This window comes from Peromyscus californicus, unplaced genomic scaffold, assembly GCF_007827085.1.
Source record: "Peromyscus californicus insignis strain IS unplaced genomic scaffold, ASM782708v3 Scaffold_23__1_contigs__length_62951481, whole genome shotgun sequence".
Taxonomy (NCBI): Eukaryota; Metazoa; Chordata; class Mammalia; order Rodentia; family Cricetidae; genus Peromyscus; species Peromyscus californicus.
Genome location: NW_026294534.1, coordinates 8,747,191 through 8,757,542, shown reverse-complemented (window position 1 = coordinate 8,757,542; position 10,352 = coordinate 8,747,191). Strand labels below are relative to the sequence as shown.

Here is a 10,352-nt window from a genome sequence, read left to right as displayed (position 1 = left end):
GTGACGTTTTAAATAGGCCAAAGACTCAAAAACAGTGTACAAGGCCTCAAACATCAGCCTTCTATAAAACCCATGAGCAGGAGCAGTCTCCAGTATTTCATGGTTCCAAGGAAGCCTAGGGTTCGGAGCCCACTGTTTGAACCTGCTCAGTTTGGAGTAGCCAGTTATGCTGACCAGAAGCTATGCTGGCCTGTTAACCTTATTAGGAAGAAAATGTGTGTTTGAGAGGCTGATAAAAATGTGGAGATGAGTTGTCAGGAAAAAACACAAAAACAAAACCCCACACCCAGATGCTAGATTGTACAGAGCTGATGGATAGTAACTTCACAAGTAAATTGGATTATAAACTCAGAGCCAAAATTATCAGGGTAGCTTTAGCCTCCTGAACAAAGGCATTGATTGCCCATCTGTGTGTCTGACCTAACACCCTCTTAACTGTTCTGTAAACTGCCGGTTAGTTTGGTTAGTTTATATCAACTTGACGCAATCACTCAGTTGAACTGAGGTACTGCTTTCATCAGATTGGCCTATGCAGACAGTTTCTTGACTAATGACTAATGCCCACTGTGGGCAGTTCCACCCAGAGCAGGTTGGTTATTGGCTGTAATAAATAAGCCAATAAGCAGCATTCTTCTGTGCTTGCTATTGCAGATCTTGCCTCCAGGTTCCTACTAGAATTTCTGCCCTGACTTCCCCTCAATGATGGATTGTTGACTTAACAGCTGCAAGAGCAAATAAATCTCTCTCTGCCACAAGATGTTCTTAGTATTTTATCACAGCAACAGAAAACTAGGATAGAAATTGGTCCTAGATAGTGGGCGATTGCTGACAGGCCTGACCATGTTATTTGGAGGATTGTGGAAGTGTTTGGTGCTTGAGGCTGGAAAAGCCACTGAGTACTCAGAGCTTAATGAGCTGTTGTGGGGACATGAAAGATACCAATGAGAAATGCAGGTGATAGAGGCATTCACAAAGAATCACAGGGTCATAAAGACTATTGGGGAAGCGAGTGGTGGTGGCACATGCTTTAAATCCCAGCGTCAGGGAGGCAGAGGCAGGCAGATCTGTGAGTTTGAGGCCAGCCTGGTCTACAGAGCAAGTTCCGGGACAGGCTCCAAATGCTACCCAGAGAAACCCTATCTCAATAAAACTCAGCCCTCTGAAACTATAAGAAAAAAGCTTTCTTCAGTAAGTTGCCTTGATCATAGAATTTTATCACAGCAACAGAAAGGTAACTGATACACTCTACTATCTCAGAAACTTCTCAAAAATTGTTTCAAAGTATGAATTTATTGAAAAAGACACAATAAACAGTTTGCTATCTTTATTCCATTATGTATGACTACTTTGTAGGTTCACAAGATCAGCAAACATCTGCTGCCAAGGTGTGCTATCTCATCTCTTAATTCAGGCCACTGGTCCTCAACGTAGAGATGTAGTTTGGATTCACATTAGGAAGAGGGAAATTCTTAAGACTAGCATGGATACAAGGGAATACTGACCTACATAGCACGCGGCGGGGTGTGGGGTGTAGGGTGTGGGGGGTAGGTCCTGACCAATGTCTTGAGTTATGTGCTGTGGTCTGACATAGATGTCTCTAACATCATGTCGCTTTCATTCATTTCAATTTCAAAGGTTTCTTCCAAGGAAGGCCTGGAATCTGGAGTTTTATTGGCATTTTCCAGAGGTGCAAGTCCTGCTTCCTCTGTGGTCGGTTTTTCTACTTCAAAGTCCCTGAAATCCCACGGAGGTGAAATGATGTTTTTTAGTGTCTTCATTGTATGCACATCAAAGTCATAACATTTTAATTTGTCTTTAATGTCTGCTCCTAAAAAGAAACACCATAATTAGAAAACGTGAAGTTCCATCATTAACAGTTATGCTACTGCCACTGAAGCCCAACTGTACTTTAAAGAACATGGACACAGGTCAGAAGGGGATGCCATTCTTCTTCTCTCCTTTCCTTCTTCATTTCCACCATTCTCAAAGGAGATGCTGAGAGAAGTCTTCAAAGCACATGCAGTCAGTCATGGCTCCTTCCTGGCTCCATAGCTAACTATTCCCAAAGCCTGAGTAATTCTATTCCTTAAACCATGTTGGGCAGTCACTCATAGAAACAGATGCATAGTGTCAAGCTATATCAAAGTCTATAAAAACATTAAGATTAAAATATATTTGAGCCAATCTAATCAGATAGATTAGGTCCAGTAATTTCTGACATAACTGAAAACATTATACATTTCATACTAATACCTTTCAAGACTAGGTACTTTGGCAGAGGATGACATAAACATCCTAAAATAAAAACAGTAAGTATAAATTATTATAACTTGGAACCTGAATGTGTTGAGAAATACCTCAGCTATTTGTAAAGTACACTTGAGGTGTATCTGTAAAGGCAGGTTTAGGAGGAATAGTTAAGAGCAGAGGACCTGCTCTGAATGTGGGCAGTAATACCCCTAAGCTAGGGGCCCATATGGGAGAGAAGGAAAAAGCCAGCAAACACAGCATTTTCTCCCTCGGCTTCCTGGCTGTAATCTGCTCTGCTTCCTCATGCCTGGAACTCCTCAAACCGTGCCCGCTGTGGGATGGTCTGTATGGCAAATGTGTTGCTCTGATTGGTCAATAAATAAATCACTGATTGGCCAGTGGCCAGGCAGGAAGTATAGGCAGGTCAAGGAGGAGAATAAAGCTGGAAAGTGGAAGGCTGAGTCAGAGACACTGCCAGCCGCCACCAGGACAAGCAGCATGTGAAGATGCCGGTAAGCCACGAGCCATGTGGCAAGGTATAGATTAATGGAAATGGATTAATTTAAGTGTAAGAACAGTTAGCAAGAAGCCTGCCACGGCCATACAGTTTGTAAGCAATGTAAGTTTCTGTGTTTACTTGGTCGGGTCTGAGCGGCTGTGGGACTGGCGGGTGAGAGAGATTTGTCCTGACTGTGGGCCAGGCAGGAAAACTCTAGTTACACGCGCCACAATAAAACTTTTCTGAATTGTTTCTATCAAGTAATTTTGACACAGTAACAAAAAGTCTGACATAGAAGCTGGAGCTCAGATGCCCCCCAAAGTCACAGGGGATGCCTACTATTGGTGGTTAGCTTTTTACCTTGGGTCTTAGGTTTGTGTGTGTGTGTGTGTGTGTAAATGTATATAGTTCAGCATCCTTGACCTATGATAAGCCTTCCTCCAACAGTGACTGAGATTAATTATGTGATTCGTTTTGATGAACAGAGTATGATGAATGTGATGTGCAACTTTCAAGGTCTTGAAATTTAATTCCTTGTCAAACCTCGGAGAGCAGCTACACTATTTAGTAGCCTTGGATGAAAATCTCAGGGCTTGGCCGCCATCTCAGCTGAAGTCCCCCACCCACTGGTGAGCCCATTATAGAGTCAGTCATACGTCTGCTGACCACAACCACATGAATAATGAACCAGGATGCCCAGGAGAAGGTCACTCAAGTGACCGACAGAACTCAACCATTCATTACTGTTGATTAAACCACTGGATGTGGGTAGCCTAGTACTCAGCAATATTTAACTGGTAACTTTGGTAACACACTGGATAGTTTTCCAGATTTTATTCATTCCTGTCTCTACCATAATCAAAACCACAGAAATGTCAGTTGTTCACATCCTCACCAACACTGTCGAGATGGCTCAGAGGTTAAGAGCACTAGCTGCTTGGAAGATGCATGGTGGCCTCTTATGCCAACAGCAGCTCCATTCCCAGGTAAGAGATGTTGCTGAATACCTTCAATGTGCTTCCTAACAACATGCCACTCTTCCAGTGTTTGCTCCTTTTCATGGGTGGGACGCGGACAGACAGACAGACACAGACACACAGACACACAGACACACACACACACACACACACACAGTGGAATTTGCGACTATATGTGTAGCTCAAGCTGACCTGCTTCACACTATCCTCCTGTCGCAGCAGTCCAAGTCCAAGATTACAGACACGGACTACTGCCCTTCCAGCATATTTGCCCAGTTTTAATGTATTTTTTTCTTGCAGGATTTTTGTTTTATTCTAGATATGAATGTAGACAAATTTCTAAATGGTCTTATTAAATAAAAAACCTAGAGCCAGATATCGGGGTTAAAGCTGAGATCAGAGGAATAGGAAAAGCCACAAGCCAACCTCACCTTACCGACCCTCAGCTTCCAAAAGAGCCCTCCTTCCTGTACACCCATGCCTATATGCCTTTCTGTTCTGCTATCTCATTTGCTGTCTCTCTTCAGCTACATCATCACTTCCTCTTCCTGCCCAGCTCTGTCACTTCCTGTCTGTCTGTACAGACCTCCGAACCTTTATGGTTAACTAGTGTTGGAATTTAAGGCTCTGTTCCCAGTGTGGCCTTGAACTCAGAGATCCAGACAGATCCCTGCCTCACTTTTAATGATAGGATTAAAGGTGTGTGCTACCATTGTCTGATTTCTATGTTTAATATAGTGCCTGGCTTTTTCCTCTGATCCTCAGATAAACTTTATTGAGTTGCACAAATAAAATATCACCACATTTCCCCCCTTTTTTGTCTAATAAAAAAATTTATAACTAATATAAAAAACTATATACAATAAGTACAATAACTATATACAATATATAAAGCAATAAATACATCAACAATGTCTAGTCCATTTGCATTTGACAAATTCAGCGAAAATATTCCATTATCTATCCTATTTTGGTGAGTCCAAAATGTACCTAATTTATCTTCTATCCTATCTTGTATTACCAACAGAAAACTATCTCATGATGTCTTTCAAACTTAAACACTTTACACCTCTCAGTGAGTTTCTTTTCTGAAATTTCTTACAAAGGAAAAACATAACTATCTAATCTTCAATTCCCTCAGAGACTCGAGAGCAAATAATATTACCTAGCAAAACAGGAAGTGCAAACAAGCGACTTCCAAAAAATGTGAGTTATGATAGAAACAGCCAGCTGCCTGGACAGTCACCCGAGGTTTCTCTGCACGCTGGGGCATTGTCACCTTCGACCTACACATGAACTTTCTGATATGCAGTGCTGTGAGTCATTTCCTCAAGTTACTGGCATGCCTTTCTCTCTTGTAATGGTGTTAGTTCTGCATCTTATTTAAAGCTCAATTTATCATTGCCCCCTCTCCATGTTTAAAGTCTCTTAAGGAAATCTTTACCTACCTCCAGGTCCAGATCCTAACATTTAACCTCAATGTGCTCTCTTGACCTCACAATACTAATTCCTAAAGAAGTGCCAAGTATAGCAATTGTATTTAAAATTGTCTTATTGTTTATCATTATAAAAGTATTTCAAAGTATTATAAATCACTATTTAGTAAATAAAAGGCATCTTAATGTTCCATTAACATGTAGATTATTATGTTGTGTTCTGTATTATAAAACAAGAGGAATAAAATCATTCATTTGCTGTAGAGTAACATCTCTGTGATTTCCTCATCTACCATGTACTAAGACTGACTCTTTGGTACACCATGTTTCACAAATGTTCTATGTATAGCAAGTACTCAACTTGAAATGAGCAACTAACTCGTATTGCACTATTCTGACAAATAAGTTTCTTAAATTTCGAACACTGGGTGAGATTTCAAGAGACCAAACAGACAGAGTATAACAAACTGCCAGGAGAAGGATTTAATCTTACCAATGTAAGCTTCAGAATCACCAATGTACATCTCAATGCAATGACCCAGCATCGTAACAGAAAACGTGTCGTCTCTCCTAAGACCAAGAGCCTGCCAAAAGAGACCAAACATGGTTACTAAAATGTTATCCCTCCACTTTTGTTAGCAAATACTTTCACGAAGCATTCTGAGGGGTCCAGGATAGGGCAGACAGGTACTGGTGAGTACCTCGCTACAAGACTGGGCATGAGCTGGTAACTGCTAACAGCAGGTGAGGGTCAGGGATGTTCATCACACTTTTCCACTCTTGTGTCTTCAGAGTTCTGTGAACCGTGTGCATTAACTGAATTAAAGATTGGCTACTTACATTAATATTCAAATGTATACATTAAAAAGATCATAAAACTTTCTGAGGGTAAGCTGACCAGCTCAGTCCCATAGCCATAGGACTAACTTTCGGACTTCATGTAGCCTGAAAATTGCTACTTGATCCTTGAAGACCAGTTATGAACCTATTAATACCAACGAATCTATCTTTGAAATATTGTAGCCAGGTGGTGCACACCCTTAATGTCAGCACTGGGGATGTAGGGGGAAGGTAGATCTCTATGAGTTCGAGGCCAGCCTGGTCTACAGAGTGAGTTCCAGGACAGCCAAGGCTACAGAGAAACCCTGTCTTGAAAAACTAAAAGAAGAAAAGAACTATTGCATTGCTTCATATATTACTGTCTCTCCAAACACCATTAGTGAACTGAGCCTAAGGCCCACATGGTCTCAAATTCTAACGTTTCTAAACCATGGTGTCTTACAGCTGGTAGTACCTCCTGCTGCTATGACCAGGCACAGATGTAATATGGGTGCCCTGCCTAGGAAGGGTGTAGCTCATGGTCAGGAGGGAGAAGACCACATGAAGACTATGTAAGGGTAACCTAGGAACTGTGTGGTTGTCCAAACTGTGTGGTTGTGTTTCTTGACAATCAGCAATCTGAGAGCGTTTTATAAGGGTTGCAAAGCAGGATCTGCAGCTCGTGAAACCCAGACTCAAGAAGAGCTAGGAGTGCTGCCACCAGGACACCATGTAAGGAAGAAATGACACCGAATGCCTAGGCTGAAGACGGAAACCATTTATTTCGTGTGTGTGTGTGTGTGTGTGTGTGTGTGTGTGTGTGTACATGTAATGCATATACCAGAGTGCCAATAAAAACTTAACGACTAGGTACAGAAGAGTACAAAAATGATAGGAGGAGGAGATGATAAAGTCATTGTGCTTATTTATTAAAGCTCAGTTTATCACTCCCCCTCTTTTTTATGGACCTTCAAAAAGACCTACCCCAAGCTCCAGATCTTCATGAAGTAAGGAATGTGAACTAAGACAAGACTCTTTGCTGTGATAAATGTGTGGACTGTTTTTGCTCATCTCCAAAGGGAACACGGAGTTAATGGTACAAGTTCTAAGAAGAAAGACAGGGAGTTCTCAAAGGCTTTTACGTAAATGGGAATTTCTGCTCTTCTTCCTTGGACAAAATCCAGATGAGACTGAATGACAAATACCTTAGTGCATATGCAGGACCAGCATCATATTTACTACTAATTTGCTGAATACTATAGAATATGCATACTTTCTTTGCAGAGAAAAGAATAAGTACAGGGTTACTAAAGAAGTTTAAACCTGTAAATAAGTAAAATGTTGCCTAAGAAAGATCTTTTGAAAACAAGGAGCATATATTAACCATATTCAGAGTAAGATGTAAGTAAGTTACAGACGTACTGTGTGGAAATAGTCCACAGCATTTTCGAAGTTGCCCATCAGACTGTGGATGTATCCTATAGCAGAATAGGTGGATGCGTTCTGAGGGATCAGCACCAGTGCCTGCCTGTGGTAATCCAACGCCTCAGCGTATTTTCTGTTTAAAGAGGACACAGGGAAGACGAGAAGGAGGGAAGACAATAATTATTGGGTACACTAAAAGAGCTAATTAAAAAATTCCTATTTGTCAGGCTGGAGAGATGGCTCAGAGGTTAAGAGCATTGGCTGTTCTTCCAGAGGCCCTGAGTTCAATTCCCAGCAACCGCATGGTGGCTCAAAACTATCTATAATGAAATCTGGTGCCCTCTTCTGGCTTGCAGGCATACATGCGGGAAGAACATTGTATACATAATAAATAAGTAAATCTTAGAAAGAAAAAAAAAAGAAAGAAAAGAAAAAAATTCCTATTTGTCTTTGTGAATCCACAGACTTTCCTCAGAGATATAGTCTAGAATGTTAACTAATCCATATTTACTTTTATAGATTTCAACATCTTAAAATACATTTTCCTGTGGAGTATGATGCCACACACCTTTAATCCTAGGACTCAAGCAGCAGCAGAAGCAGGCAGATCTTTTAAGTTTGAGGCCAGCCTGGTCTACATAGTGAGTTCCAGGACAGCCAAGGCTACTTAGTATTTCAAAAAACAAATCAGGATGCTTGTTTGTTTATTCATTCATTTTCTGGCATGTCATCCATTCATTCATTTCTTGGCATGCCCCTTAGCTGGATGAGAAATTCCAGCATAAAGCAGCTGTCCTCTGTGCCATTTGAGGGGACACCAGTCAGAAAGTCCCCGACTCTCAGAACAAGCTTCACCACACACCAATATTTCCTGATATATACCCAGGCAATCAAAAACAACTAAGAGAGTTTTGCTTTATGTCTTAGTTAGGGTTTCTATTGCTGTGAAGAGATACCATGACCATGGCAACTCTTATAAAGCAAAATAATTGAGGCTGGATTACAGCTTCAGAGGTTCAGTCCATTAACGTCATGGCGGGAAGCATGGCAGCATGCAGGCAGACATGGTGCTGGAGAAGGAGCTGAGAGTTCTTATATCTTGACTTAGAAGCAACAGGAAGTGGTCTGAGATACTGGGCATAGCTTGACCTCAAAGTCCACCTCTACAGTGACACACTTCCTCCAACAAGGCCATATCTACTCCAACAAAGCCACACCTCCTAATAGTGCCACTCGTTATGAGTTTATGGGGGCAATTACATTCAAACTACCACACTTTAACATATAAATTACTTGGAATAGCATTTTCCAAAGTTCTTGGAATATTTGCTCTGTAAAAATCTTTTGTGAAAAGGTTTCACACTTAGTTAAAGTCTGGGAAATGTTAGTGCTTCAACAGATAGTCAATACTCAAATTCTCCAACAGAACTCCCTCCTGCCCTGCCCAACCTCCGCCATTGTATTTCAGTTATTTTTAGCGGCAAGACTATCTTGTATTACACAGGGATATTTAGGGGTATCCCTACTCAAGCCTTTTTCAAAGCCATTTCCATTTGTCTGGTTTTTGAGGCAGTTTTGCTCTATAGCCCAGGCTGACCCTTACCTTGCAGCAATCCTCCTGGCTCCCACCCCGAGTCCCGGAGATCACCTGTGGTAGATGTGTGTCGGCATTCCTGGCAAACGTGCTAGCTGCTGAGCAATCTAGAGCTCCCAAGACTCACTTCTAACAAAACAGCCCCTCATGTATTGTAGGCTGGCCCCCAACTCACAATGTAGCCTTGATGACCTTGAACTTTGGATCTGCCTGTCTCCACCCACTTAGGACTGGATTACAGACACGCCACCATGCCCGGTTTCACGCAAGGCTGGGAAGCGAACAGGGCTTCTCGAATGCTTGGCAAGCACTCTATTAACTGAAGTGCATTTCCAGGCAAAGAACCCATTTTAACTGTCATCTGTTATTATATCATGAAACTTAGGGAGAAACAAAGCCAGAATGTGGGTATGGTTTTAATTAGACTTCATCACTCGGGTGCTTCCAAATTAATTTTGAACACTGAAGTTTTTTAATTTTAATGTAAGGGAAGAAAGACAAAGACACAGCTATACTTCTGAATGTTTCTAAAATAAAAGTTTACAACTGAAGCAGGAAAAGGGGATGACGGTGCTTGCTGCATTTGAGCAGCCAAGTACAGGGACTGGAGGACAGCATGGAACAAAAACACAGAAAGGCCATTCAAAATCAACCAACTTTCAGTCACAAAGAATATAACGGAAAATGCTCTACTTCACTTACTTAAGTTTCCTGCAGACATGCCCCAAGTTGTTCAACAAAGGTTCCCATTTGTCAACTGTTACCTAAAACAGAGCAACATCAAGCTCCACGTCACTGTTCAGCCTAATTTGTTTGTACTGAATCACTTCACATCCCACAAGTCACAGGCTGGGCTCTTTCCTGGCAAGTGCCTCCTCCACTGCAGAGGCAGCATGGCCGGTTCACCCAATTCTCTTCACTATCAGCTGAGACTCCCGAGCATTTTACTGTAACTAGCACAATTCTGTCCCAAGTCCACCCATGCCAAAGACATTTTAATTGTGCACTTGCTGCCCAGAGCTCAGTTTGAAATCCTGGATCTTTATAGCCATCTGCCTCCTAAATACTTCTGCCTAGAAATGTTACAGCACTTCCAATTCAGTGTGCCTTATCAATTTATCTTTCCCTGGTCATTCAAGCTCATCCCAAACCAGCCACTCAATGGAACAGGACATCCCAGCCTTTCTAAGACTCCCCAGAGCTTGTTCAGTTTACTTGGCAGGCACAATTCCAACTGTGTGAACCTTGGCTTCCCAATATCAGAAGGTTGGCCTGAGCACCTACCCTACAAACTTAGCTATGGATTCTTCTTCTGGAACTTCACATTAGCCTTTCCCCAGGATAATTTGCCA

At 41.7% G+C, this 10,352-nt stretch overlaps 1 protein-coding gene across 1 annotated transcript in view; it reads right to left on the bottom strand.

Annotated features, from left to right (window-relative positions):
* Window positions 1-1,309: 1,309 nt before the first annotated feature.
* Window positions 1,310-10,352, bottom strand: part of Cdc16 (cell division cycle 16) — a 28,282-nt gene continuing 19,239 nt past the window's right edge. Inside the window, exons 15-18 of the mRNA XM_052751731.1 lie at window positions 9,703-9,764; window positions 7,404-7,539; window positions 5,656-5,746; window positions 1,310-1,828 (exon numbers count right to left, since the gene is read on the bottom strand). Of these exons, the coding sequence (XP_052607691.1) occupies window positions 1,569-1,828; window positions 5,656-5,746; window positions 7,404-7,539; window positions 9,703-9,764 (549 nt within the window). The 3' untranslated portion in view covers window positions 1,310-1,568. The remainder of the gene's footprint in view (window positions 1,829-5,655; window positions 5,747-7,403; window positions 7,540-9,702; window positions 9,765-10,352) is intronic.